At 46.8% G+C, this 13,116-nt stretch overlaps 1 protein-coding gene across 19 annotated transcripts in view; it reads right to left on the bottom strand.

The window, feature by feature from the left end:
• LOC106587212 (CUGBP Elav-like family member 4) overlaps window positions 1-13,116 on the bottom strand; it is a 158,514-nt gene that overhangs the window by 131,423 nt on the left and 13,975 nt on the right. For all 19 annotated transcript variants that reach the window (XM_045708360.1, XM_045708354.1, XM_045708368.1 and 16 more), the window contains exon 2: window positions 6,923-7,005. In XM_045708360.1, the coding sequence (XP_045564316.1) occupies window positions 6,923-7,005 (83 nt within the window). The remainder of the gene's footprint in view (window positions 1-6,922; window positions 7,006-13,116) is intronic.

Here is a 13,116-nt window from a genome sequence, read left to right as displayed (position 1 = left end):
CTGTTCTGCTTGGTTCTGTTCGGTTCTGCTCGGTTCTGCTCTGTTCGGCTCGGTCCTGCTCTGTTCTGCTCTGTTCTGCTTGGTTCTGTTCGGTTCTGCTCGGTTCTGCTCTGTTCGGCTCGGTCCTGCTCTGTTCTGCTCTGTTCTGCTTGGTTCTGTTCGGTTCTGCTCGGTTCTGCTCTGTTCGGCTCGGTCCTGCTCTGTTCTGCTCGGTTCTGCTCTGTTGTGTTCAGTTCTGCTCGGTTCTGCTCTGTTCTGCTCGGTCCTGCTCTGTTCTGCTCGGTTCTGCTCTGTTCTGCTCGGTTCTGCTCGGTTCTGCTCTGTTCTGCTCGGTCCTGCTCTGTTCTGCTCTGTTGTGTTCGGTTCTGCTCGGTTCTGCTCTGTTTTGCTCGGTCCTGCTCTGTTCTGCTCTGTTCTGCTCGGTTCTGCTCGGTTCTGCTCTGTTCTGCTCGGTCCTGCTCTGTTCTGCTCTGTTGTGTTCGGTTCTGCTCGGTTCTGCTCTGTTTTGCTCGGTCCTGCTCTGTTCTGCTCTGTTCTGCTCTGTTCTGCTCGGTTCTGCTCTGTTTTGCTCGGTCCTGCTCTGTTCTGCTCTGTTCTGCTCGGTTCGTGCTTCTGCTGAACTCAGCAACACCATGTTTTCTTTTTTGTTGTTGTTACAAATCGGTGCAGATTGTCTTGATGTCTTTGGTGATTGCTATAGTGTGCTGGGAATTCTAATGGGTTGGGCACTGGCCTGGCCTGCCGGCACAGCACAGCACAGTACCACAAAGCACAGCACAGCACAGTACAGCACAGCACACACAACACAGCACAGGGAGGCTCAGTAAAGAATCATAGAAGAGGAAGAGTATGAGGAAGAAGAGGAGTGGTTGACTATGTCTATCTGTCATGGACACGACACCACAGCATCCAGGCACTTCCCAGCACTATCCATCCCAGTGAAGCAGCAATGTTAACAATACTGTCCTCACATTTTCCAGTTCTGCCTCATTAGAGCCTTGGAAGCACATACATTAGACCAGGATGCCATGCACCGGTTGAGTTTGGCTCTGGCTCCACCTGTCAGCTACAAAGAATGTGTGGGTGGGTGGGGGATGGGTGTATGAGGGGAGAGGAGATGAGATGGGAGGGGTGTGTATGGAGAGAGGAGAAAGGATCTGGGAGGGGTGTGTGAGGGGAGAGGAGCTGAGAGGGGTGTGTGAGGAGAGAGGAGCTGGGAGGGTTGTGTGAGGAGAGAGGAGCTGGGAGGAGTGTGTGAGGAGAGAGGAGCTGGGAGGGTGTGTGAGGAGAGAGGAGCTGGGAGGGGTGTGTGAGGAGAGAGGAGCTGAGAGGGGTTTGTGAGGCGAGAGGAGATGAGGAGGGGTGTGTGAGGAGAGAGGAGCTGAGAGGGGTTTGTGAAGAGAGAGGAGCTGGGAGGGGTGTGTGAGGAGAGAGGAGCTGGGAGGGGTGTGTGAGGAGAGGGGAGCTGGGAGGGGTGTGTGAGGAGAGAGGAGCTGGGAGGGGTGTGTGTGGAGAGAGGATCTGAGAAGGGTGTGTGAGGAGAGAGGACTGAGGAGCTGGGAGGGGTGTGTGAGGAGAGAGGAGCTGAGAGGAGTGTGTGAGGAGAGAGGAGCTGAGAGGGGTTTGTGAGGAGAGAGGAGCTGGGAAGTGTGTGTAAGGAGAGAGGAGAGAGCAGCTGGGACTGTTGTGTGAGGAGAGAGGAGAGAGTAGCTGGGAGGGGTGTGTAAGGAGAGAGGAGAGAGCAGCTCGGAGTGTTGTGTGAGGAGAGAGTAGCTGGGAGGGGTGTGTAAGGAGAGAGGAGAGAGGAGCTGGGAGTGTTGTGTGAGGAGAGAGGAGAGAGTAGCTGGGAGGGGTGTGTGAGGAGAGAGGAGCTGGGAGGAGTGTGTGAGGAGAGAGGAGCTGAGAGGGGTGTGTGAGGAGAGAGGAGCTAAGAGGGGTGTGTGAGGAGAGAGGAGCTGAGAGGGGTTTGTAAGGAGAGAGGAGCTGAGAAGGGTGTGTGAGGAGTGAGGAGCTGAGAGGGGTGTGTGAGGAGAAAGGAGCTGAGAGGGGTGTGTGAGGAGAGAGGAGCTGAGAGGGGTGTGTGAGAAGAAAGGAGCTGAGAAGGGTGTGTGAGGAGTGAGGAGCTGAGAGGGGTGTGTGAGGAGTGAGGAGCTGAGAGGGGTTTGTAAGGAGAGAGGAGCTGAGAGGGGTGTGTGAGGAGAAAGGAGCTGAGAAGGGTGTGTGAGGAGTGAGGAGCTGAGAGGGGTGTGTGAGGAGAAAGGAGCTGAGAGGGGTGTGTGAGGAGAGAGGAGCTGAGAGGGGTGTGTGAGAAGAGAGGAGCTGAGAGCTCAGTACAGATGCTTTTGACTGCACACCAGAGCAAAAATATACAAAACATTGAAAACAATACACCCAATATTCTCTCCACAGCTATGGCACTGCACATTCCATAAAGGTAATTATGGGTCACCTTCATTGTACCTGATACAGTCATTGATCATACAGTATATGTATCCATACTAACAACCTGGCTTTTAAGTCTTTGGTGTTCCGTAAAGTACTGAGAGGACAAATGGTTTTGGTTCTCGGTCCTGTTCTCTTTACACTAAGCTCTGCAGCCCTGCGGTCTTTAAAATGCACTATTTCTGCCTTTCATCTGTCCAGCGCCCATGGCCTGCCATCTTTACGCTCTGGTTAAGGGCAACTTCACTATGACTGATGTTTGCCCTCCTTCCAGTTGATTGTAAAAGGAGGCTCCCCATGCAGGCTGGTAGGAATAACATTTGCACTCAGGAAGGTTGAAAATCCCATCACATGGAACCAAATTAATTTGTGCACAGTATTCAGGATAGGGTTGCAAAATTCTGTGAACTTTCAATAAATTCCCCGGTTTACCAGAAATCCTGGTTGGAGGATTATGGATTTCCTGCTTATTCCCTCTTGATTATGGAAATCCCCCAATCGGGATTTCAAGAAAACCAGGGAATTTATTGAAAGTTACCGGAATTTTGCAACCCTATTTCAGGAGCACTGGCATCATAATGGAAGACAATATGGAGTTCCATCCCTTCATTGCGATTACATTCACTCTTTAATCGGGAGGACGGCCGTAGTCGGTGCAGCAGCGTAGAAAATGGTTTCATCCCAGGGGGATAAGAAAAAACAACGCTCTCTTTTTAATTTCTCCTCTAAAGCGGCCAGGGAAAAGAGAGAAACCGATATAGATGTAATTGATGGTGTGGAGCCAGGCGGGCGACTAGCCGGGGCAACCATAGAAGACTTCCCTCAGTTCTCTCATATCTGAATCCAGGACTTTTTTCTTTTCTCATAACAGGAAAGGCTCGTGGGCACTGGAGGTTGTCAAATCTTGCACACAGGGCAAATTGACCAGCAACAGAACACAATTTGTCCTTTAAAAGAATGGGGGCTGGGCCCTGTATGGCTTCAGTAATTAGTTTAAGCTGCCTTGAGGCTGTGGTGTGGTGGTCCAGGGGTGGACCCTGTCGAAGGAAGCTTAGTGTGTCCTCTGATAAGATACAGTGATGCTGCATCACAGACAGACAGCCTTACCCTGAATCCTGATGGGGCCCCGCCACTAAATATATCAATTAACACGTCTTTACACAGAGATAAAGAGGAATGCGAGCATGGATTTTAGGTGGGGGTGGGGGATCAACGGGGTGTGTGTGTGTGTGTGTGTGTGTGTGTGTGTGTGTGTGTGTGTGTGTGTGTGTGTGTGTGTGTGTGTGTGTGTGTGTGTGTGTGTGTGGAGGGGAAGCTTAAATAAGGATGATGGGAAATAAGAGTTATATAGGCTCCTGCTGGCATGTTCTTACTGGCATGTACAAGTACAGAAATATACACAGAGCTGTTCAGGCAGCATCTGTATCGTAAAGCTGGGAGTGTCACAAACATGGATGAACTGGTAGGTCGAGCGTGTTTAGTGACATTCAACATCTCCCCCTGACCCACTTCTAGTTTCTCTGACTTTACCAGCAAAATAAGTATATAATAAATTAGAAGGAAAAAAACTACAGGAAAAACATGATATTCTGTTACTCAATTTAGTGGAAGCAGAACCTTCAGGCTTGCCCTTCGAAGTATGAGGATAAACAGTTCTAAACTCCTGGGTGGGGAACTTTTTCCCCTTTCTACTTACCTCCCTGGCTAAAGTCAGACAGCGGCTGCGCTTGGCTGCCTGGTTATTAATAAAGGGGTCAGGTGCTTGTGGAGCTCTCAGTCAGAAAGCAAGAAATGTGGATCTCTCCACAGACACCTCCACGCATGATGAAATGACAAGCATGAGGCTGGGGCAGCACCTTAACACACACATCAGCAAGACAAAAAGATAGGAGGAAGGAGGAGTGAGAGAGGGGGGGGGAGAAGGGTCGGGTACGAGTGCGAGAGAGACGAAAGGCATAGAAAAGAAGAGGATGATAGTAAAAGAGAAAGAGATGCTGGGTCCTTTTCCGCGGCAGACTTTATAATTGGCTTTTGGGCTTACGTAGCGCCCATTAACAGGCCCGTTTCATCCTCCACCAGCAGCTAATTGGTGTAGAGGATGCCTCCGCCGCACAGCCTGGAAGGGAAAGAAGAAGAAGAGGCTTCTTTTCAAGATTCTACCGGCTCCAAAAGCAGCGTGGTGGGAGGCCATTTGGCAAACAGCGGAGAGATGTTCTGGAGCGTGTTTATAGGGAAAGGGCTAAATTAATCGGATCCGTGGAGAAATCATTCACAGAGATGACCTAACCTGTCCAAAGACCACGCTGCATGCCCTACATTGGGGAACATGCTGAATGGGCATGTAAACATAACGCCCTATAAGCATTCCAGGGGAGGCTGTTAAGCCTCTGATGACATTACTGTAGTGCACACACTGACTCCTGCCTGGCAGATCACATCAACGGGACATAACGACACCATGATGACACTAGACATGTAAACAAATACGTTTTTTGCAAAAACACAAAAACTACCCAACAAAGCAGAATGGGCTCTTGGACGGCAGCATGGGTAAGAGACATTGGCTAAGACTGAGAATTAGTCAATGAAAGAATGGGAATTTGAGATTCCCCAGAATTTGAGATTCTCAGTCAATCTGCACGCCACCCCTGGTGACTCCTTGCAGATCCCACACATACCATCCCGTCCTCCTCCCCGTCTCCCCCCTCCCTCCCTCTCTCCCAGCTCCAGAGAGTCCTCTCCTCAAACAGACTGACGATAACGATGGAAACATGGCACTTTGAAAAACGACAGAGGAATTGGAAAGCTCTTATCGTCCCTCACCCTCTGCCCTCAAAAGGCAATTCTCTTCAAGACAAGCCAGGAGGCGATCAAAGTGAGCCAGGTGAGCCATATTGCTCTGGCCCTGCCTGTTTTGGTCTCTGGCAGACCGCAGACAAGGACTGGCTGGCATGATAGCCTTCATTCATTGAGTTCATGTGCAATTCGAGCCCTGTTTTTGGTCGACTGGTTTTATTTTCCAAACGGCCTGCAACCTGCCTGATGATCCATTTTAAGGCCTGCACATTTAAGTTTCCTGACACTTTGAGGCGCAAGCATCCAGACTGCACAATCAGGCCCGGAACAGCCAGCCCAGCCTGGACATATCATAGTGGAAGAGCTGGAGCATCAAAGGGCTGTCATGGAGGACTTCAGAGCGTGATGGCCTGATGAAAACATCCTTATGAGGGTTGGCCTGCCACCTCACACAGCCTCTTTATTAAGGAGGGCAAGGGAGGATGGGAGGATGGATCTCTATGTGGTTCTGCTGCAGATTGAAGGACTGACCTCTTGCTGGGAGCTTGCATCCACCTATAACTCACGTTTACCCAAATCTCATACACACAGCATTGACTCTTTTCTAGATACAAGCCATTAAGGCAGGAACCTCTACAGTACGTAGTCCAATCACAACAATCACCTCATTAGAGGGCAGTGAGAATTACAAGACAAGAGGTGGTCTCAGAGGGCCTCCATTACAGCAGTGTTAGTGGTGTGTGGAACGAACGCTCAATGTATTACCCAGGAGATCCAGACAGAGCACTGCAAACAGCTGATTAACCCGCCACAGAGAAGCCCCCAGCCCCATCTACCTCTCCCCTGCCCCCCTCCCTAGGGGCCAGGATGGATGCCCAGAGGCTCTAACCAGGCTCTAACCAGGGAGAAGAGGGAGGGGATCTGGAGACATAGCAGGAGGCCCTCTCCTCTGCAGGGGCCACAGGCTGGATTCAATCAAACCTCTAATTCCAAGGATATTATGTCTAGAACTATACATCCCCATGTACATACTGTACTGTATATAGACATAGGATCAGGAACATCTCCAGCATACTGGATGTACTGGATGGGCTTATGGTATAACACTGTGGGTTTGTTGTGGTACAGTAGGAGGACATTCTTTTCATGCAAAACATATCAACCAACCGAAACAGAATTTAAAACAGTCTCTAAAATGAAAACTCCAGATGGCCATATTTGTGGTAAAAATTATTGTGGGTATTTATTGTTTGATTATATGTGATAATGAGAGTGGATTTCCTGAGGCAATTTGGAATGTGTGTGTGTGTGTGTGTGTGTGTGTGTGTGTGTGTGTGTGTGTGTGTGTGTGTGTGTGTGTGTGTGTGTGTGTGTGTGTGTGTGTGTGTGTGTGTGTGTGTGTGTGTGTGTGTGTGTGTGTGTGAGAGAGAAGATGAGAGGACAGAAAAAGGACAGGATGGACCATCAAGCCTGTCTTATCAAACCATATATATAAATATTGTGAACATAACACGTTTGCGCAAGGCGAAATAAGTGAAGTATGGCTGACTTCAGTTCAGTATGTGTGAGTGTCTATGTGATGTGGCTGTGTTAAGAGTAGTAACATTAATGCAGACATGTCCCATGCCAGACCCTGGACCTGGGGGCCCTAGCCTCTGACAGAGGGCAGATCAGGGGCACTTACCCCTGGCAGAGTCTTCTGTTCATGGAGGGCGCTCTGGGCCTTCAGTGCTGACTCTCTGGCGCAGTATGTTAAAAAGGCACATCCTGCAGAGAGGGCAACACAGATGAGAAAGGAGAGACACACAGGGTTGATTATTACACGACAAACGACTGGAGCACTGCACTGTAGGCTGCTACTGGTATACTGCAAAGCACAAATAAATGTTGATGTAAAATTCAACCCCAGTCTTTGAAGAGCTAAGGGGCACGTCCATAGCATTGTTCCTAGATCTGCATATTACCATTTGATGAATGATCACGTTCATGACTGTTGAAGAAAGAGTACTAAATGTGCCTGGCAAGCATTTCCTAGAGTCACAATAATTAAAACCCTATGGTGATGAGCCCTAAACACTGACCCCTCACATCTCAGGAGACTCCTCTCAAAGTTGGAAACCCCAAAAACAATATATGAATGTCCATTAATAACTCCTGCACTAACAACAATGTGACAGCTTTCATTAAAGGCTGAGTGGTTGTTCTGTTACGCACTTGGTCGAGTTGACAGTGGGTGACCCCTTTCCGAAGAGTTTTTGCACCGTGCAGCATAATTTCCCATTACGGCATGTCACACCTGCTGCCAAGACTCCCCATGGGAGAAGAGGGGAACACACACACACATACACTCACACGCACGCTCGCACAAACACACACACAAGCACACACACAGGACACACACACAGCACCCATCACCCCTAAAACAGAGCATTGTTCTCTGGCTCCTTGCCAAGAGAGCTCCCTTTCACTACAACCTTCATCCACCTCCACAACCAGGAAGTTACTCAAGAGGAGAAATCAGCTAAACGACACTGATGAAACAGCATGCCACACAGCAAACCTGCAAAAAAATAACGCTTTGAGAGCCTGGAAGGAATTAGCTCCTTGTCCTGTGTGACATTAAAGAACTGAGCTGAGGAGATGGGACTGGACCTCCTAGCAGGCATAACCCACAGCAGGCTAATGAGATAGAACCACTGGGACTGGTCTGGCCTGGCCCTCCAACTACCCCCCTTCTTCTCATCCACCCGACCACTCAGTCAGGTCATCCTCAGTTTGGGGATGGATGTCACAGTTCATGGTTCTAGGAGATGGTTTTGTTTTCATCACATGATTTAAGGGTTTGGAAATGTACAAGAGATCAATGCACAAACTGGTGAGACTGTGGCACTTTATCAGAGTTCATGTAAGACTTTAAATTGATTTGCTTCATCTAGGGAGTGAACCTAGTCGTGCAAGACAGGAGACAAGGCCTAAGTAGGGGGAGACTCAGCCTTACATAGTGGCTCACTGTTAATTTTCAGGCCAGGCCAGCTACATGGCTAATTATGGTAGGCCCCAATAAGTCGCTCTTGGCCAAGGGGAATTGGAAGACTTCATGAAAGACTCAATATCCAATATATTGCTGGCTCAGGGGACAACTTGGACCCAGGGGACTGTGATACAGGAACACAATCTGTAACAGACACGTTCAACTTGGTGGTGAACATGAAAAAGGATCACAATTACTGAGTGAGGCTGAGGGTAGGAGACAGCAGATGAGCCAGATGGGGATGCAGGAAGTGGAAGATGTTGCCATGGTTATAGAATGATTCTGAGGCTTGCTTGTTAGTGATGGCTGAAAGCAGTGGTAGGCTGATTCCACTGATGAGAAGGTTAAGTGGAGTGAAAATAATACTTTGGTAATCTTTTTCAAATTTGCTGCTGCACAATCATTTCTGAAAGGAACAAAAGTTCAATGAATTGCATTAAAGCGGAATTAACATTTAAGCCGAGAAAAGTGTATTGGAATAGGAGCTCCTTCCCTTGCATCCTCATTTTTGATGTTTTACCCATGAGCACGTCTGAACCATTTCCATGGATGATTTAACAGCTAACCTGTTTAACAGTATTTAGTAACTTACTCGCTATGAAACACCACGCTTTACGAGCTAAATCAACGACTTCATCTCCTGACAGCAAAGCGCTAGCCACCATGCTAGATGAAGCTATGGCAAAACAATGAGAGTTCATCGCCTCTGAGTTTACTGGAGTACAAACAGAGTTGGATTTTATTCAGGATGACGTTTCCAAGTGCGTTACTGATCTTAAAAGACTTCGAGCTGAGTGCACAAAGCTTGGCGATAGAGTTGACAAATGTATCCAGGCTGTATCACAACTGTGATTGGGAGTCCCGTAGGGCTTGGCCGGGGTAGGCCGTCATTGTAAATAAGAATTTGTTCTTAACTGACTTGCCTAGTTAAATAAAGGTTAAATAAATAAATAAAAAATGTGAGGAGATGTCAACTCAGGGCCAAATCAAAATGGACCAGTTTGACTCGCTACGAGGACATGCAACATAGAGACAACGTGAGAATAGCCATTATGAAGGAAAATAGGCCCAGAACACTTTATTTCATCAATAGATCACTTCCAGAGTGGTTTCCAGATCTAGCTGGAACCAAAATCGAAGTGATGAGAGCTCATCGTACAAGCCGGCACATTGACAACTCAGCCAGATTCCGAACCTTGATTTTCCAGGTGCTCCGATTCCCTGACCGAGACCGCATTCTGAAGGCACTAGGAAGAAGGCGCTTGCTTAGATTACTTTCGTAGACATAACATTGATGTTATATTTATTCAAGAGTCCCACTTAAAATAATTTTATGCCCAAAGATTTGCAAACAGTCATTATTATGTTGTAGCGTCATCCTCTGTAGATTCCAAAACTGTGGCTCCCTTGTTGTTATGAGACATAGTTTATCAGTGACTGTTCTGGAAAAATATGGTAGCGCTGACGGTAGGATATCATAGCCTGAGCGTATGAACAAATTTGAGTTACACTCCATTTTTTCAGAACAGCCTCAATTCTTCGGAACATGGACTCTACAAGGTATTGAAAGCATTCCACAGGAATGCTGGCCCATGTTGACTCCAATGCTTCCCACAGTTGTGTCAAGTTGGCTGAATGTCCTTTGGGTGGTGGACTATTCTTGATACACACAGGAAACTGTTGAGCGTGAAAAACCCAGCAGCGTTGCAGTTCTTCACAAAGTCAAACCGGTGCGCCTGCCACTTACTATTACACCCCGTTCAAAGGCACTTAGAATCTTTTGTCTTCCCCATTCACCCTCTGAATGGCACACATTCACAATCCATGTCTCAATTGTCTCAAGGCTTAAAAATTATTCTTTAACCTGTCTCCTCCCCTTCATCTACCCTGATTGAAGTGGGGTGATCAAATAAGGGCTCATAGCTTTCACCTGGATTCACCTGGTCAGTCTTTCTCATGTAAAGAGCAGGTGTTTCTAATATTTTGTACAGTCAGTGTATATATCGAAAATGTAATCTCAGGTAGGCAAATTGCTCCATCCCAGTATGATCCTACATTTTATGAGAACCTAACGGAGTTGCTGGCAAATGTTATTGATTTTTCTCTGATCAAAGGTGTGGATATGAATGCCGTTTTATCCGCTTTGGACCGCTCTGGCCACGAATCTCAAACAGCTCCCGCACCTGTGTCTGTCACCTCCTGACCATAGTAAGTTGTTATTTTCTAGAGTAGGTCAGGGCGTGACAGGGGGTGTTTGTCCGTTTTTGTATTTCTATGTTTAGTTTCTAGTTTTGTATTTCTAGGTTGGTTTTTGTTTGGCATGACCTCCAATTACAGGCAGCCGGTTGTCGTTGTCTCTAATTGGAGGTTATATTTAAATTGATGTTTGTCCCACTTGTGTTTTGTGGGTGACTATATTTTGTGAGTGTGTTTGTTCCTCCTGCGTCACGGTTTGTTGTTTTGTCCTTAAGTTTATTATGATATTGCATTAAGTTTCACGGTCGAATAAATATGTGGAACGAAACAGACGCTGCATCTTGGTCCGATCATTTTTACAGCTGTGACAGTGTCAGTGGCATTTAACAACAAGGATTTTAATCTCACCGATGTATTTAGATTTGGTCAATTCTACGTCTAGACAATTTAGTTTTTACTCTGCTAGACATAAACTAAAAGTATGTGGACACCATTTCCGCCACACCCGTTGCTGACAGGTGTATAAATCGAGCACACCGCCATGTAACCTCCATAGACAAACATTGGCAGTAGAATGGCCCATACTGACGAGCTCAGTGACTTTCAACGTGGCACCGTCATAGAATGCCACCTTTCCAACAAGTCAGTTCATCAAATTGTTGCTCTGATAGAGCTGCCCTGGTCAACTGTAAGTGCTGTTATTGTGAAGTGGAAATGTCTAGAAGCAACAACAGCTCAGCCGTGATGTGGTAGGCCACACAAGCTCACAGAACTGGACCGCTGAGTGCTGAGGCGCGTAGCGGGTAAAAATTGTCTTTCCTCGTTTGCAACACTCACAACCGAGTTCCAAACTGCCTCTGGAAGCTACGTCAGCACAAGAACTGTTCATTGGGAGCTTCATGAAATGGGTTGCCATGACCGAGCAGCTGCACACAAGCCTCTGGAGCAGTGGAAACGCGTTCTCTGGAGTGATTAATCACGCTTCACCATCCGACGGACGAATCTGGATTTGGCAGATGCCAGGAGAATGCTACCTGCCCGAATGCATAGTGGCAACCGTAAAGTTTGGTGGAGGAGGAATAATGGCCTGGGGCTGCTTTACATGGTTTGGGCTAGGCCCCTTAGTTACAGTGAAGGGAAATCTTAACACAAAAAATCTGTGTTTCTAACTTTGTGGCAACAGTTTGGGGAAGGCCCTTTCCTATTTCAGCATGACATTGACCCTGTGCACAAAGCCAGGTCCATACAGAAATTGTTTGTCGAGATCGGTGTGGAAGAACTTGACTGGCCTGCACATAGCCCTGAACTCAACACCATTGAAACCTTTGGGATGAATTGGAGCACCGACTGTGAGCCAGGCCTAATCGCCCAAAATCAGTGCCCGACTTCACTAATGCTCTTGTGGATGAATGGAAGCAAGTCCCCGCAGCAATGTTCCAACATCTAGTGGAAAGCCTTCACAAAAGAGTGGAGGCTGTTATAGCAGAAAAGGGGGGACCAACTCCATATTAATGACTATGATTTTGGAATGAGACGTTCGACGAGCAGGTGTCCACATACCTTTTGCCATGTAGTGTAAATCCTACTCCAGAATAGATTATATTCTAGTTTCCCACACTGCATACTCAGGTACTCATAATGCAACGATATGCTGATGTCCACTTTCTGATCATAGCTTCGTAATAGTCAAACTAACGATTCCTGATACACCTGTCAGAGCATCACGCTGGCACTTCAATATAGCATTACTATTTGAAAAATACCTAGATGTTTATCTAACACAGAATATTGGGTCTGTTGAAGATGCCCATATCCTATGGAAGTCTACAAAGGGATTTATCAGGAACTTGTCAGTGTCATTTGTCTCACCTTAATAAAACCATAATGAGAACAATTAACAAACTAGAAACATGTTGGGCTAATCTGGAATGAGAAGAACAAAACTCTTACTCTGACGACAAAAAGAAAAGAATAGATGCAGTTAAATTAGAATGTAATTCTTTGCTCAGACACAGGGCAGAATTGTTAATTCATCCAATCAGACAGAACTATTATTTTAATGGGGCTAAACCAAGTCATCTTTGAGCAATGAGACTCAGAAGCAGTGAGAAATACTCTAATATTACAGCTATAAAAGCACAGAATGGCTTGTTAACTAATCCTTTGGAAATCAATGCAGATTTTGGTTCTTTTTAGCTAAATACTCTATGCCAGGAGTATTCAGCTCTTACCCTATGAGGTCCAGAGCCTGCTGGTTTACTGTTCTACCTGATAATTAATTGCACCCACCTGGTGTCCAATGTCTAAATCAGTCCCTGATTAGAGGGGAACAATGAAACAACGTAGTGTAACTGGCTTCGAGGTCCAGAGTTGAGTTTGAGGGCTCTATAAATCTGATATTACTTTGAGCGGTGTTGGCACTAAGAGCGGATATTCCTTACCTTTCCAATGAAGAATCACAATCCCTTGGGGAACCCATTTCATTGGATGAACTTAAACAGGCACTAACAAATATGAAAAAAGGTACATCCCAGAATTATACCTTGCCTTTTGGGATAAATTAGGCCTATTTTTACATGATTTGATTCTGACTTCTGTTGACAAGGGATCTTTTCACAATGATGTAAACTCTGCAGTGATTGCGGTTCTTC

This window comes from Salmo salar, chromosome ssa26, assembly GCF_905237065.1.
Source record: "Salmo salar chromosome ssa26, Ssal_v3.1, whole genome shotgun sequence".
Taxonomy (NCBI): Eukaryota; Metazoa; Chordata; class Actinopteri; order Salmoniformes; family Salmonidae; genus Salmo; species Salmo salar.
Note: the sequence above shows the minus strand (reverse complement) of the source record. Positions and strands in the feature narration are given on the sequence as shown.